Genomic DNA, 18,009 nt, shown 5'->3' with positions numbered 1-18,009 from the left:
GTAAAGAAAATAGTGCTATAGAAATTAAATATAAGCGCTGCAGTCTTGACATATAGAGCATAGTAATTATCTACACATTACTAGGACCAGGAAGCTCCCAGTGAAAAACTGCTGCCAAAAATGACCAGTTGTTTTTAAAAGTGCAACAATATTTAGCCCTAGACTAACATCATATGACAGATTTCCATACTTCCTGCAATATATTATGGCTCGTTTCCACTGAGCATTATGGTACGGTTCGGTACGGTATGCAATTTTTGCCGTTTCCATTGTGAATGGTACCATAATTACGAACCATACCGTACCACTTTTTTGGGACCCTTTCGTTAGGGTACCATCACATTAGTACTGTACCAACAGGGTGGAGCTACACTCTGTAGAACTTTGATTGGTTGACAGAGAATCGTCCATCACAGCTTTCCGGCTACACCACGCCTATCATGAAAGGGTACTATTGGCAGTGGAAACGCAAGGTGTACCATTCCAAACCGTACCGTACTGAACCGTACCGTACCACTCAGTGGAAACGAGGCATAAGTGTACTCTGCCAAAAAAAGACCCATGACTGACAAGATAGGAAATTATCCAATCAACAGACTATCAAGAAGTTGTCAATCTCCAATGTTCTTAGAAAAAATACACTGCTATGAACCGCCTGAAGGTTGTAGTGACACCTTTCCATTGTAGTTTTCGAGGGAGAAAGTACAGCTTGCTGCAAAATTGCCAGAAAACTGTACCTTATAGGGAGATGATAAAAAAAAAAAAAAACAACAACAACACAAAGCACTACAGCTGCAATGCATGAAAAACATTAAGAACATTTTCAGGTGTGTTTTTTTTTTTTACAAAGTTTCATTGGTACAGCTTGGACCAATGTGGGATCCCTCTAGAAACTTTAAATCACAGTAGCAGACACCAACAGTGCAGTGATCTCCACTATCTGTCCAGGTGCCCTGCTGCAATGTGAACACAGGAGGTTGTCCGCTCTGCACTGGTGCCATTCGGAGAATGATTTGCATTTTTTCAATGAATGCAAAGCATTCTTCGATTGGACAAGGAGTACAGTGATTTCCAGCTTTTAGAGGGATCCAACAGGTATGGTATATGCATAGTTACATTGGCTGCCAGCTGTTTGGTTATACTATAGCCACAGCAGTAGGTCCAACCATACATGCTATACAGGAAGAATGAGTTAGATTCTCAGCCCTGCCTGCTGTAGCTGTCAGAGAGGAGAGAGCCGGCCGGTCATGTGAGCGCCAACTGGCGCTATAAAATAAGGTATACAATGACTTATTTTTTACAAAACACATCCACTGGAGCACATCATTTGATTTAACAGTCGGGATTGTAGCAAGAAGACACAGTTATTTTAGCAGGAGGAAGGAAGGGCTGTGGAGCAGATTGGAGCTGACAGCCAGGGAGGGTAGGGGAGAGAGAGGACAGAGGAGAGCAGCGAATGACTGAGGCAAATAAACTGACCACAGTGTCAGGGCTCAGCAGCCATGATATACCATGGTCAGTATACAGAGAGAGGGCAGAACCAGGCAGAATCAGCCAGGTATTTCAGGTGACACAAGGGGCCAAATTACACAGCACAAGCACTATGCTGCATAACAAGCTTTAAAAGAACAGGATCATTTTTTTTTTTAGGGTTACAAACACTTTAACATTTTTAGATGTTCCCTATATTTAAGTAAATTTCCTCTTTTGTGTTCAGGTCTACATCATACACGTTTTGCTACTGTTACATCATGATATATATAGATATAAAATACACAGTATATATTATATAACTTCATATCAGTGGGAAAGGCGAGGTGGTTGATGGACACTATGGGGTTGATTTACTAAAGGCAAATATATGGTGCACTGCAAGTGTACTTGCTCCAGAGCTTAGTAAATGAGGTAAAGTTTCACTTTGCTAAGAATAGCCAATCACATGCAAGGAAAAAGGAAGACAGCATTTTTGCTTGTACATGATTGGATGACAGAAATCAGCAGAGCTTCCCCTCAGAGAAAAATGCACTTGATATATCTGCCTTTAGTAAATAAACTTCCCTGTGTCACATCGCATGTGTTCATATGTAGGAAACTAAGGTGGAATACAGTCCAGGTTTTCTGGGCCTCCTTTGCAATGTTGGTTCCGTACTGGATTTTTCATTAGACTGATGACCTCCAGCAGGTGGTATAAATAAAGCAAGAATGGATCAAGAGGTGGCTCCAGCCTCCCACTTAGGGAACCTAAACCTGAGAGAGCTGCATGTGGACATTGCTCTGTAAGAGGAAGGAAAAGGTTTGCAAGACATTTGTTTTTGGTTGGTGACTGAGAGAAGGCCTTCTCCTGTGAGACAGGACCATGTACTGTTTAGTTAGAGCCTGGATGGCAAGGATTTATTTTCTGTTCTGTTTTATTTGTGTTCTATGCAACCTTTAAAATAAAAATGGCTACAAGTCAGACTTTTAAGAAAAGACCCGTCTTTTTCCCAGTGAAGGTGATCCTCACTTGAGCAAACGCCCACAATATTATATATACACACAATTTCAATAAATATCTCCTGTTATAATCTCAATAAAACATAGTAGATGTGTACTGTGTTAATTGTTTTCTTTTCTATAGTTTGTTGTATGCATATACAACTAAAAATCAGTAAAAATACATCTATAAAAATGTTGCAGTAATAATACCAGTAAATATAATGTATTTCCTTCTACATTAGTTTGCTACTGATGAAGTTTAATTTTTATAAATATACCTGCATCTTATAGCTGTATTTATTGAAAAATGTACATCAAATGTGATTACAGCAGGTCTGCTTCATCCTGCAAACAATAACTCCAAAGAAATTTAAACTTGTTTATAAATATATTGAAAGACATGAAAAATATGTAATAAAAGTTGCAAAATGGTCTATTCTCAAAAGTACCATTGAATAAATAACAATGTCCGAGACCAGGAGGCCAATTGTATAGTGTGGTGGGCCAAGCTCAAACAAATGATCATCCTGTAATTTTGCAGGGTACCCACAAAGGTGTTAAAGAGTCCATTGAATGGAGCAAAGTGCATATTCCAAAAGCACTCCACAGGCAATAGCAACCAGGGAGAGGGTTCGACTCACATTCAGGGTCACTAAACAGAAAAAAGGTATAAATAAACACATTTAAAAAAACAATAAAAGTATACATTAACATTTTGTAAGAAACTACATCGCTGAAATTATTTTACTACATAAATATAGCCAAAAAACTTCTGTCTAATTTTAATGTAGAACACTGAGTAGTTATTAAAGCATAAAATCTATGCCCCCACCCCTCTCTCCGGCTAATGCAGAATAAAATGCTTGTTTTTGTCAAGGGGATGAACTAACAGAGTAAAAATTACCTTATGCCAAGGAATTCACAATGCTCTGGTTGCCATCTCTCTCCTGCCAGAGTGTGGGTAGGCACCCTGACGTTATCACATACAATGCTGACACCAGCAGCAAGAGAGGCTCTGCCATCATCACTGCCAGAACCGGCAACAAAGGGGTGGGTGAAGAGACTGCGGGACCCTCAATTTAGGAAGGTTTTACACTGTCTCTACAAAACCACCCGTTCTATGGTATGTATACCCTCTCCAAGCAGCTGAACACAACTATCCCCCCAAATAGTCAGAAAATGCAAAAAATGTGCAGCACCCAAAAAACCTTCTAACATGTGAAATGTGTTCAATATTGTGATCAATCATATTACGAATTGGTGCTTTTCTCATATACAGTGTTCAAAAGTTCAAAAGAAAAGCACCAATCAGTAAAATGAATGATCACAATATTGAAAACTATTTGGTTTTCATGTTAGGTTTTTTTAAGCGCTGCACATTTTATATATTTTTTTGTATGTAAGTTTTACACTGTTAGATCATCTCAGCCTGACTGCATAACAAATAATAAATGTGGGGGTTTCACGTGTTACTGGTCATGATACCCAGACAACTAACGTTTTCAAAAGATTAGCAGCAATGGCAGCCTAAACAATTTCCCCCCCCACATGCTTCCTTTGAGGCGGTATTAAACCCAAAAGCAAACATTTATTATATTGCAGCTTACCAATTTTTATATGTGATGTCTGCATTTGTTTTCTTTTTAATTTTTTCTTTCTTCCATTTTTATCTGGTGACCCAGCAGTAAGTCTGTTGTTTTTTAAAAGAGCAAGCTCTCTTGCAGATGCATCAGTTACAGGGATAAGACAAACCATTTAACATTAGCAGGGGTGTTTACAATGATCAGCTTTTATTTATGTAAAACCTTTATCCCAAAAGAAAAAAAAAATCTATTTGCAGTAACTGCTTATAAAGTGTGAGCTGGAGTTTGGCTTCAAGTGTATTTAAACCTACTAGTCCATCTAACACTCCCCTTCCCCCAGATTGACAATGCTGCTCTCCAAATGTGCCCCCTGTGCTTATTCATCCAGAGTGATGGCACTGTAATATAGGAGATGTGTTACTGGCCAGATCACCAAATGAAAACAGAGGGGAAAAAGCCTAAAAAATGAAAGCGGATGCAGCCACCACATCTAATTGACAAGCTGCAATATATTACATTTATGGTTTGGGGTTTAATACTGCTTTAAGATAATGTTTTGTTGGGTTGTTGTCCTCCGTTAGAAATATGATAGTACACACAGGAGGTATACAGTGTAGGCTGGGGTATATATATATATATATATATATATATATATATATATATAAAACCCATATGAGTTTCTAGTATTTAACCAAAATAGGGTAGTAGATATGGACTAATTTTATATGTTGTCAGTTTAAAGTGGAACTTATCCTTCTTATCCTTTACAGCCAAGGAAGCTACCTACTTAGGCCTCTTTCACACATGTCATCAGTTCTGTCACATTTTTTTGTGATCAGTTTTGTTCAGTCAACATCATTTTCACATCCATTTTCATTTCCATTCATGATCCATTTTTCATCTGTTTTCATATATTTTTCATGCTTTTTCTCCGATCCAATTTTTTAAATGGATGAAAAATAGGACTTTTATCCGTTAAAAAAAAACAAATGTTGGCGGAAGCGGATGAAGACGAATTTAAATTAATGATCATCCATTTATATCTGTTTTTCCACAGGAATGCATTTATGTTCGTTTTTCATTCGTTAACGGATGGATAAAAAAAAAAAATGGATGAATGGTCCGTATGTGTGAAAGGGGCCTTAGTGTGATCAGTTATGACACCAGTCATTTGATGGCTTGACAGTTTGGTTGAGCGCACAAGCACTTGTGACAGTCATCATTCATGGCATGCCTTTACTGTAATTGTTTTAGGAGACTGTTAAATTGGTGGGTTTAGTTCCAATTTAAAAGAAAAGCTTGAAGATTTTTTTCTTCAGTTAAAATGTTTTCATAACCTAAAGGTTCAGCACAAAGAGTTTAAAAATAAAAAATGACGTGAATGTACAATATATATATATATATATATATATATATATATATATATATATATATATATATATATGTGGAGAGCTGCAAGAATGGACGGCGCTATAAGTGCCTGTAATAAAAAAATAAACAAAAATGAAATGTATTACCTCGGATTGCCTGGGTGTTTGAAGTCAGCACAAACAGAGTGATTAGCCTTAGACATAGGGGGGTGTAGTCATGTTCCCAAATGACCGCCGGAATCAGCAGGAGCTTCCCATAACTGGATAACAACAGTGCTTTAAGAAGAAGAGCAAACTCAGAACCTGACTTCAAAGGCTTCAGCCTGGCCACAAACAGAACAATGAAGATTCCCATGAGGTAGGCTGTCTGTTCTGTGGAGAAAATAAATAGAAATACACATTTTACCTTATCTATGAATGCAGTGAACAAAACACAATTTACCTTTATGGATACATAAAATATTGTATTTTATAAAAAGTTTACATTTTAGAGGCGTTAGAAATCATCTTTTTGTCTCAAAATTAGCAAAATAATTATTTTTAATTAAAAAAAAAAAATGTATGTACAAAAAAGTTTGGATTTTGGCTTGTAGGCTTTTCGTTGTATAGATTACATTTTTTTTTTTTGTTTGTTTAGCAAGCCTTAAGTAAATTTTTTTTTTTAAAAGATACCTTTTATCTCAGATGTTTGTAAATTCAGAATATATACAAGATCTCATAACATGGTGGTATGTTGATAGGTATTGCAATGTTTAGTTATACCCAAAGCAGCTATTCCAAACATTTTGTAGAAATCCCATTCCTTTGCATATCTAATGAAATCCTCAGGATCTGTGTGGTGGCTGGATCCAGGCAGCTGTCGCCATCTAGTGTAAGCTTCACAGAGCAGACAAAATATACAGAGCTTGCCATGAATCTGATAAAACAAAAACACGGCCTTACTTCTTAACACATGATTGGATACATGATTATTTTCACACAAAAAAAAAAAATAGTATACTGCTGTAGCAAATTCTTTTAAGAATACATTATTTTTGTTTTCTCACATATGCTAATCAAATTAATACAGTACAGTATATACAGCAGGTATCAGAATCCAGAGTATAAAACAAAACCTATGAGAAAACAGTATTTTAGTTTTTTAAAGGTTTGCTTCTCAAAAGGTATAGTAATATGTGCAAGAGGCATCAGAGTCCAACGTATCAGTCTAAATTACATGCAAACCAAGAAAAGCTACAAATATTTTACTCTGAAGCTAGCTAGCCACATGGCATTTAAAATTGGAAGAATTTAATCTACGTTTTTATATCTATCAAAATTATATTTCTATTGAACTCCATTCAATCAATCTGAGCAACCAAAGGAAATCTGCTAAATAAATACAAATTTGCATACATTTGTTTCTTTGGAAGAACATAAAACTGACAAGACGGGGGAGATTTACTAAAATTGGAGAGTGCAGCTCTGCATAGAAACCAATGAGCTTCCATGTTTAATTTGTAAAAACTTCATTGAACAAGCTGAAGTTAGAAACCAATTGGCTAACATGCAGAGCTGCACCAGATTTTGCACTCTCCAGTTTTAGTAAATCAACTCCTTTTTGTCCTTTTCTTGCCATGACTAAGAGTGATATAGCAATGCCACAACAGTAATATCAGTCTATATATGCAGTAAAACATGCTTGTTATACTCACTGTGGAGCCTAAGGGGTTAATCCTCTGCATTGTGTAAATAGACTGTTTAAGCCTGTCTTCCCGGATCCTCCCCTTCTTTTATTGTCCCCAATCCATCTGCTGATAGTACAGAGATTTTGGGGCAAGCTGCACATGCTCAGTTTGGTGTGTATTGCTAGAGAGTTTTTGGGAGGGTGCATGTGATCAACACAGGGCCAATCAGCACTGTCCAGACAGAAGGTCAGGGGTCCTGCAGCCTCATAGTACAGTCAAAGGAGAATGAAAATTCCTCCTACAAGCTTTAACCAGTGCTCAGCCAGACACTCTGATAGAAGTCATAAGACTGCTATATACTACTGATGAGAAAAGGTATTTAGCAGTTTATATTTACTAAAATAATAGCACTGTGGGAGGCCAGATACAGTGAATGCAGGGTCCTAGGTTTAGTAACACTTTAAGAGCCTATTCACACAAGTTGGTTACCATGCAGAAAAACTCATACATTTTGCTGCATTAAATTACATTACAAGTGAAATCCTATCGTTTTCCATGTAGCTGGTTTACATACAGTAAATGTACTGTGGTTTAGTGTGAAAGGAAAATTAAACTTTTATGGGTTCATTCCCACCTACAAGTGTGTGTTACTGCATGCATACGGAACAGTGTGATTCCATCCTTAAAAGGAGAATTCCACCTCTTCAAAAAAAAAAAAAAAAAAATTATAAATGCACCGTTTTGCAAAAAGCAAAATTGTGTATTTATTATATTATTTCATTTGAACTTACAAACTTTACATCCACAATTAGAGGATTGTAGTTGCAAAACTCTGACTTCTGCAAACTCCTTTATCTCAAATTCATGCCAAGGTTGGGACCTTCATCCTGCAACGTCACCAAACTTGTGCCCCATTGTAAACTACATTCTCTATGCCGCAGTGGCAGATGGAACTTGTAGTTTTTTATTACAGTATGAAGATGCAGTAAATTTTAATTTGTCAGGATCTGTGAAGATCTGCACAAGTTTTGCATTAAAGCTTATGACCTGCAAGATGTCATTTGGATCAAGTTGCTGTCTGCTAATTCTGCTGAAACTGAAAGGTATAGCTATCTTGCCAAAACGCAAATTATAGAGATCACACTTGCAGTGCTTAGATTGGAGAGGCAGAACAAAAGTAGAGTTATCTTTTTAAAGCTAAACTCTTGGCATATATAAAATACACAAATTATTGCAGCACTGTACTCAATATTTAATACATTTATTTTACTAAATGCCAGCAGTGTGAGAACCCAAATTTAACTTGGTAAAATACTGTAATAAAATACTACAATTTCCATCTTCCACTGCGGCATAGAGAATGTAGTTTACAATGTGGCACACGTTTGATGATGTTTCAGCAAGGAGATCCCAACCTTGGCATGGATCTTAGATGGAGGAATCTGCAGAAGCCTATTGCATTCCCTGTACAGCAAAGCTCAGACTGGGGGGGGGGGGGGAGGAGCAGCACAAGAAGCCAATTAGTTGGGCTTCAGTGCTCATGTGCTAACAAGGGGCATGCTAATAGGAAGAGAGAGCAGAATGGCAGAGAGATGAGCTGATCAAGGTGTTGCTTATCATTTCATTGCCCAGTAACAGATTGGGGGAGAGACATAACCTGTAAATGTTACTGTGCCTGCACTGCCACACTGATTGAATTAAGATTGATTGGATTGGGATCTGGTGACTGTGGCATCACTTTTATATAACTAAATTAAAAGAAAATCGTTTACTTATATAAAAGGGAGTGAATAAATCTTTAGGAAAACCTTTTGAACACTTGGTTAAACTAAGAGGTGTATTTTCAAACCAGTGAAGGTTACTTTAAGGATCAGTTCAGTTCACACAACTGCGACCTGAAAGTCTCGCGACTTACGGTAGGACCTGACCAGACGACTTTCTGGTGATTTGAGTACATTGTTGAGGTGATTTTGAGTGTCAGATTCAGATCACATGGTGACTTCTATTAAAGTCTATGGGCACAAGTTGGATAGAAGTCGCCTTGAAGTGGTACAGGAACCTTTTCTAAAGTCGGAGCGACTTCAGTAGTGCGAATTAAGACAGCTCTTATTGACTAACATGGGATTTCACATGTCATGTGACTTGGGGTCTCACAAGTCAAATTCCAAATCACGACAGTGTGAACCAAGCCTTAGGCCCCTTTCACACAGGCTTTCCGATCAGGTCCACCTGTCAGTTTTTTCAGGCGGACCTGATCGGATGCTCCATGCACCTCTATGGAGCAGCGGATGTCAGCGGTGACATCTCCACTGATATCCACTGGCTATTCAATCCAATGTGGTCCGTGAAATCCGGACATATGGAAACCCTATTTTCCATCTGTCTGGAGGATCAGATCGGATGAAAACGGACAGGCAGTCTGTTTTCATCCGATCTCCCATAGAGGAGAGCAGGGATCTGACAGCTCCGTCTCTGCAAAGTAAGCAAGGGCGGAGCTGTAATCCGCCTGCTTAGCGGGGATCGGTGGATCGATCCCCTGCTGAGAAAAATGGAGTCCGCCGGGCAGAAAGCCCGTGTGAATGGACCCTTACTGGTAGTGAATCAATCACTGTGATTTAAAGGACATGTACGACGAAGTTCACTTACAACAAATGTTTGGTAAATTTCAGAATAACTGCTTTATAAATATGTCCCTAGAGGTTATTCTTACCTCATGTCACACAGTGTATGCCCAGGTTTAGCTCAAGCTATTTGTGCACTAATTGCACTTGTAAACCCATTTATAATCCTTGTGATATCACTTGTTTGTAAAGCAATGTGAGCTTCTGAACTGTAGTACACTTAGCCAAACAATGTTGTTCCTTATCTTAACTGAATGCAATTTGCATGTTACATGTCAAGAGACTTACATTGATCTTTGTGTTAAACAGGATGTGTCTGTATGCTTGTGCTTTGCATAGCATAGCATTAATCAGGATAATGACTGGATCATATTCTATGTACTTGTCCACCGGTTTTTGGCAAGATTTCTGAAAAAGAGTCAATAAAAAAATGTGTACAGCATTGAAATACTGAAATATTTTAACACTCAACATGTAATTTTACAAATTACAAAAGGACTCCTAGTTTACAAATTAAAAGGTGGCCAGAGTGGCATTGTTTCAATACCTGACCACCAAACATTTCTTTTAATTGGTTTTTATTAGGTTATTATTAGGGATGCACCGATATATCGCCTGCCACAAATGAGCGGCTGAAAATAGGGTTATTGGAATTTTTGCCAATAGAAAAAAAGTTTCTGATAATGGGCAAAAATAAATTCATATTCATTATAATTCATGATATTAAAAAGTCCAATGTATTACAATTATATATAAAATATATATAGTTTTAAAAACTGTCTGTTTCAGTTTTCGGCCAAGTGCATTCTGAATTTTCATTTTCGGTGCACCACTAGTGATTATACCTCATGTATGAGCACTTAGCAGAAGTCACCTAAAGTAAACAGCTTAGAAAATCCAAATTAGCCAAAAACCTATCTGTAATACATAATTGTAATTTTTATTGGATCCAGGTAAAATTACCTAGACTGAATATCAACACAGCATACACTTTCATTTCTTAACATCATCATTGTAAAAACAATACAAACAATAAATATATTTCACAATATAATTAAAACGAACATGAAAACTTCTTTCATATTGTGAGTTCTGCCTGTCTGCTGGTCATCTCTTTCCACAACTTCCTGGATTCCCTGCATGCTTTGCAGCTTCTCCTCTGCTGTTTACTTTCAATTTCTAAGGACTATATATCCCATGGTACCTTGCTGCCTGCAAACTGTGATTTCTGTACTGACTCCGCCGCCTGAAACTCCTCCTCTCAGCACATCTGCAGTACAAAAGGCAGGCTCTGCACATTCTGTAACATAGCAGTGCCTACTCACAGGGCAAAGACACATCTCAATATTTACAGGTTAAAGCTTAAGTTTAAATACCCAAAAAATACAAAATGAGCACAAGGGATATTTCTTACATTCAGTGTGACGTTTAACTTGTGCACAATCTTCTGGTGAAGTGAGGGTTGGGTTGATAGAACTGAGTTGCTGTCATAGGCTCTCATCAAGAGTGCCTGACTATGCCTGTTCTTTTGGCTCAGCTCATCCAGGATCTATGAACGGAGGGGGCAGATGATTGAAAGGTGCACCCCCTCTATTCATATATCACTTTTCTCAAGAGAAATTTTGCAATTTTAGAGTTAGATTTTTGACTCAGATAGCTGCCATCAGCATTTGCTTTGAAAATGTGGATCTTCATGAGCTATAAACAGAGCAAAAATTATAAAGAGAGAACAGCTCAATGATAACAAAAAGTTTCCAGCATGAATGATTAATATCCCACTGTTGCAAGGGAACATATTGGATTTCTTTATTAACATTTTGTAAAAGAAAATCTTTGGAAAGTTCTGAAAATTCATCACAACTGGCAAAAATTCCCAGTACTTCCTCCCATGTGGCAGTGCTTGGGTCAAGCAACAAAACATTGGGCCTGAGCACTGCCACATGACTGGGGGGAGTGATCTCCCCACTTCTCATAGGGTCCAACACCAGCTGACACTAGGGATCCTAGTGCCAGTTGCGACAAGGCCAGAAGCAGTGGGTGAGCATTGGCAAAGTGAGTATCAGGGGTTTGGGAAATGCCCTTTACAGATACACTGTTACTTTGCCTTGAATTAGCAAGTGATAACACCTGCCCCACCCCATTAGATTGTAAGCTCTTCTGAGCAGGGCCCTCTTAATACTCTTGTATTTTATTGTATTGTAACTGTACTGTCTCCCTTTTATATTGTAAAGCGCTGTGTAAACTGCTGGCGCTATATAAATCCTGAATAATAATAATAATAGGAAACTTGCAATAAGGAAAGCGCGTAGGCTACAATTTCATATACCTCCTTCCGGAAACTCTGGTTTTCTAGCAGTCATGTTGATCCAATAGCTTAAATGCCAGGCAACCAGCATGTTCATTAGGATGATGGCCTAATTTTTCTTTAAGTATATAGGATTCCTTTATCATTTAACCCCCTAACCCTAACATTTAAAGTGATATTAAACACCCAATTTTTTAAGCAATTTAAGTAGCCAATTTATTCACCTGCTATGGAGCTTCTTATCGTTTAACATTTGCCTATGTTCCACTTTAACCGTTTGCCGACTGCCGCACAACTATTTACTGCGGCGGTCAGCCCCTCACAGGCAAAGCGACGTAGGACTACATCGCTAGCCTTTGAGGCTCTAGGGAGCGAGCGCGCGCCCACGAAGGCGCGCTCCCGCTCGGTCACAGACCCCCCCCCCGCGCGTGTGCCCGGCGGACCCAAAGGTCACTCGCGATCGTCCGTTACACCGGGAGAAAGGCAGGCGGCTAATGTAAACAAAGCCGCCTGTCATTCTTCCCTGTGTAAGAATAGTGATCATACGGTTCTACTATGTAGGACCGTTGATCTCTGTTCTTACACATCAAGCCACATCCAATCACAGTTAGAATCACGCCCCTAGGGACACACTTAACCCCTCCCTCTCAAAAAAAGTTAACCCCTTCACTGCCAGTGTCATTTTTTCAGTAGCAGTGCATATGTATAGCACTGATTACTGTAGTAATGTCACTGGTAACCCCAAAAGTGTCAAAAATGTCAGTCAAGGGTCCGATCTGTCCGCCACAATGTCGCAGTCCCGCAAAAAAAAAAAAAAAAAAAAAAAAAATCGCAGATCGCCGCCATTACTCGTTAAAAAAAAAAAACAACAAAAATGACAAAAATCTTTCCCTTAGGTAGTAAACGCAATAACTTTTGCGCAAACCAATCAAAATACGCTTTTTGCGATTTTTTTTTACCAAACATATGTAGCATAAAACAAATTGGCCTAAAATGTTAAAAAATTTTGATTTTTACATTTTTTTGGGGAATTTCATATAAAAAAAATTGATAAATATTGTTATTTTTGCAAAACTGTCGCTCTTTTTTTGTTTATAGCGCATGATCAAAAAAATCACACAGGTGATCAAATACCACCAAAAGAAAGCTCTGTTTGTGGGGAAAAAAAGGACGTCAAATTAGTTTAGGTACAGCGTTGCACGACCGCGCAATTGTCCGTTAAAATCACGCAGTGCCGAATCGCAAAATACCCCCTGGTCAGGAAGGGGGTAAAGTCTTCCGGGGCTTAAGTTGGTGCCATAATCACTGCCCCAGGTCTCCTGTTTCATTGGGGCTCCTTACTGTTGAAGCATTATTTAGGGCAACCTTTGCATGCAGGCACTGGAGTTTTATATCCCTACACTATGTGGGAGATTTACTAAAACTGGAGCATGCAAAATCTGGTGCAGCTGTACACAAAAAACAATCAGCTTCCAGGATTTTTTGTTATAGCTTGTGGGTAATACTTTATTTTAATACTGCACTTAGGTGGCTCCTTTTTTTTAGGAGAAATTCCAGGCAAAAAGGCACTTTCAAGAGCAACACTCTAAACTCCAGCTTCAATACTAACCCTTTATCTAATACATAACCACGAATAACCCCTAGAATACCATACTTATGTTAGTGAGGACTGAAACTGTGAGCATTAAAGATCTAACTTCTGTGCTGAGATCTCACAACCCTGCAAGCTACTGATTCATCAACTCAGTGCTGTGCATCACACGGTGAGCACAAGATTAAAAAAAAAAAAAACACCTATTGCTGAAACTTTTTCAACCCAGAAAAAGGAAGTTCTAACTGTTCACAAAGTTCCTACATTGATACATTTATTCGATGCTGCAACCAAACTTACACAGATAGTGATCTTCAGTACTCCATGTTTGTAATCTCTGTACAGTTCATTGGACTCCTCGTTGCATTCAATACAGCGATATACTGGCGTCTTACTTTCATGCTTTCCATACATAACGCTGCACTGTAATCACAGGAAACATGTCAGCAAATCACCACAAGTATATTATTTAATACCTTTAAATACTAAAAAAACCGAACTGCCCACATTTACATACTACAGCTGTGTAGTCAATAGTAGAAATATGAAGGTAATACATTTTTTGGAGACAAAGTCATCAATGAGCAATTTACTAAAGTTAGTATGGACAGTAAATAAAATGGTCAGTTAATTACACAGAAGAAACCTTTTCCTTATGCCCACATCCCCACTTGTTTCTTTGCCCTGCCTTTTCACTGTACTGGATAAATTTGCATCCTTCTCAAAGTTAATCAAGCCAAGCCTGTGGCTATCGACATAACCCTCAGCCCAGCTACTTTATCTATTCTGCAACGTTCCCTCTCTTTTTCATGGACCACAAGCCTTCCATACCTAGGGATTTTCCTGACACCCACTCATGATAAATTATACAAAGCTAATGACCTCCTTCTAATCAGATCCTTGGTCTCTCTTCTTTAAAAAAGGCCCCAGTATCAGATATCTTGGCTAGGGAGGCTCAAGGCTATCAAAATGGCGTTCCACCCAAAGTTGTTGTGTTATTTCAGAGTCCCTTCCATCCCAGTCCCGTTATCAGGCTTACGAGTCATGCAAAAAAAGATTCTTGCATTTATCTGGAACACAACCTGACTCAGGATTAACCACTTGCCTACTGCCCCACGCATATTTACTGCGGCAGGGCGGCTCGGCTGCACATAATCACGTAGATCTACATGATTGTGTGCATGTGGTCTTGGCGGCGCATTTTCACTCCCACTGTGATTTGACACAGCGGGAGCCAGACCGCGGGAGGAGCGGGCGCAATCGATGCAGGCCTCCTGCGATCTTCAGGGAAACTAACAGGAGAGCCGCCTGCCTATGTAAACCAGGCAGGCGGCTCTACTGTCAGACAGGCACAGAGAGATTATGTGTCTCAGCTAAGCTGAAACACCAATCTCCGTGTGCCTTTCACAGAGCCCCCCCCCCCCTACAGTTAGTAAGCACAATTTAGGAACACACTTAACCCCTTGATCAACCCCAGTATTAATCCCTTCCCTGCCAGTGTCATTTATACAGTAACAGTGTATATTATTTATCACTGATCACTGTATTGGTGTTGGTATTGGTGCTAAAAATCGCTGATCGCTGCCATTACTAATAAAAACAACAAAAAAAATAAAAAGTCCAAAAATCTATCCCATAGTTGTAAACGCTATAACTTTTATTAATTACAAATTAATATTCGCTTTTTGGGATTTTTTTTTTACCAAAAATATGTAGCAGAATACAAATTGACCTAAACTGATAAAAAAAATTAGATTTTTTTAAAAAAAATTTATTAGGAAAGTTTTATAGCAGAAAGTAAAAAATATTGTTATCTTTTTTCAAAATGGTCACTTTTTTTTTTTGTTTATAGCGCAAAATCGAAAAAAATCGCAGAGGTGATCAAATACCACCAAAATAAATCTCTATTTGTGGGAAAAAAGGACATCTATTGTATTTGGGTACAGCGTCGCACGACCGCACAATTGTTAGTTAACCTTCCTAGCGGGGTTAAATTTCAGTGCCAAAAGCGGTAAACCCGAGCCCCACTCGGGGTACCGCTAGGAAGATCGCTGGATCCTGGAAGAGAGGGTACTCACCTTGTCCCCGGGATCCAGCGATGTATCCCGGCGGTGTGCGGCGGCCGAATCTTCCTCCCGATGCTCTGTGCCCCGGCTTCCGTCTCCTGCGACGTGACGCTCGCAGAGGGGTGGAACCGGCGGCAAATTCAAATAGTAAAACACCCAAACACACTGATACATTATTAGATACATTACAAAATTAAATAAATTCACATTAGTTTGCCCCCCAGTGCCCTTTCCTGCAGTTTTACTGTACTTTTTAAGTATATCTATATATATATAGATATATATAAATAATTATACGTGTATATATATATATATATATATATATATATATATATATATATATACACACACACACACACATACAGTACTTTAACTTATTTATAGTTATTTATTATATTATAATTTATGAGTCTGTGTTTCAAACTTTATCATACCCGAGATGTTATAAAGAAGAACGCACAGTAAAAAAAAAAATCATATAAATAGTTGGTTTGGGCTGCTCATTCTTAAGAATTACATGCAAAATAATGGTACCGCTTTCAGCACCTAAAATCGGAAAGAATCATACCGCCAGGAAGGGTAAAGTAACGCAGTACCGAATCACAAAAAATGGCCTAGTCATTAAGGAGGTAAAACCTTCCGGGACTGAAGTGGTTAATAAACCCTTTATTGGCATAGATTTAATGGAGGCTTGGGGATCCCCCACCTATTTCATTACTACAGGGCAGCATAGCTGGCCCTACTCACCCGCCTCCATGCTGCTACAGAGACTCTCATTTGGATTTCTTTAGACAGGATGGATTTCACTAACTTCCTTGCTCTGGCTCCCACCAACCGTCCCCTTTCGCGCCCTCACTAACTCAATCTCCTAAGGTATGGGACTTCGTTAAATATTCGAGTGGCCTTATTTCCCTATACTTACCACCTTTAAAGGGGTTGTAAAGTCATAAGGTTTTTTATCCTAATGGATTTTATACATTAAGATATAAAGCCTTCTGTGTGCAGCAGCCTCCCCAGCACCCCCAAACACTTACCTGAGCCCCATCTCTATCCAGCGATGTCCACGAGTCTGCAGCGCCATTGGCTCCCACGGCTGTCAATCAAAGTCAGTGAGCCAGCGGATAGCTGCCATAACCCGGGTATTTTTTTTAAACGGCGGGCGGTGCGCTTTAACATGAGGGTGGATTTTCTGCGGGATCACCTTTATGGGTGGCGGCAGAGTTGCCCCCCGCCGCATCCTGGTCGTTTTCCTTGCTTACCGGAGCCATCGGTAGTGGGGAAAACGATCCGGTCCACCGTCCCCTCAGGCAGGAAGTCGAGTGAGGGCAAGATGACCCTCACTCGACTCTATGGCCTTGGAGGACCGGAGCGACATCAAACATTTTTTTCATCATGAAAAAAAAAACTTTTTTTTTCGTTTTTTAGTATAGATGTGAGATCTGAAGTCTTTTTGACCCCAGATCTCACATTAAAGAGGTCCTGTCATGCTTATTTCTATTACAACGTATGTTCACATTCCATGTAATAGGGAAAAAAAATGATCAAAATGAAAAAACAAAAACAAAAAAAAACAGTGTAAAATAAAAAAATAAAAGATAAAAAAAATTAAAGCGCCCCGCCCGTTAGCACGCGCACAGAAGCGAACGCATGCGCAAGTCGCGCCCACATATGTAAACGGTGTTCAAACCACACATGAGGTATCGCCGCAATCGTTAGAGCGAGAGCAATAATTTGAGCCCTGTACCTCCTCTGTAACTATAAACTGGTAACCTGTAGACATTTTTATATTGTTGCCTATGGGGATTTTTAAGTACCAATGTTTGTCGCCATTCCACAAGCGTGCGCAATTTTGAAGCATGACATGCTGGGTATGTATTTACTCTGCGTAACATTCTCTTTCACGTGTTATAGACAAAAATTTACTGTTTTATTTTTTTTTTTAACTAAAATAAAGTGTATTTTTTCCAAAAAAATTGCGTTTGTAAGACCGCTGAGCAAATACGGTGTGATAAAAAATATTGCAACAATCTCCATTTTATTCTCTAGGGTCTCTGCTAAAAAATATATAATGTTTGGGGGTTCTAAGTAATTTTCTAGCACAAAGAACTGATTTTATCTTGTAAACAAAAAGTGTCAGAAAAAGGCCCGGTCCAGAAGTGGTTAAATGTGGCTCATTCCTTGAGGTTTCTTCCAGGTTTCGAGACCCCCTCCAGCTTTCACTGGTGGACCCCTAAAGGTTTCACAGACGTTTACTCCCTTCTCCCTTCAAATGGGATCAAACCCTTTGAATATTTCTGAAAAAGGATGAGGCACCCTTGCATAAAATATTCC

At 38.9% G+C, this 18,009-nt stretch overlaps 1 protein-coding gene across 1 annotated transcript in view; it reads right to left on the bottom strand.

Annotated features, from left to right (window-relative positions):
- Positions 1-2,750: 2,750 nt before the first annotated feature.
- The window catches only part of ARV1 (ARV1 homolog, fatty acid homeostasis modulator), a 34,811-nt gene continuing 19,552 nt past the window's right edge, over positions 2,751-18,009 (bottom strand). The window contains exons 2-6 of the mRNA XM_082250012.1: positions 13,913-14,035; positions 10,005-10,124; positions 6,191-6,344; positions 5,576-5,800; positions 2,751-3,127 (exon numbers count right to left, since the gene is read on the bottom strand). Of these exons, the coding sequence (XP_082106138.1) occupies positions 3,033-3,127; positions 5,576-5,800; positions 6,191-6,344; positions 10,005-10,124; positions 13,913-14,026 (708 nt within the window). The 5' untranslated portion in view covers positions 14,027-14,035 and the 3' untranslated portion in view covers positions 2,751-3,032. The remainder of the gene's footprint in view (positions 3,128-5,575; positions 5,801-6,190; positions 6,345-10,004; positions 10,125-13,912; positions 14,036-18,009) is intronic.

Source organism: Pelophylax lessonae (assembly GCF_965119305.1).
Source record: "Pelophylax lessonae genome assembly, chromosome: 3".
In the NCBI taxonomy this organism is placed as follows: domain Eukaryota; kingdom Metazoa; phylum Chordata; class Amphibia; order Anura; family Ranidae; genus Pelophylax; species Pelophylax lessonae.
The sequence above is the reverse complement of the archived record's forward strand: the minus strand, read 5'-3'. Positions and strand labels throughout refer to the sequence as shown.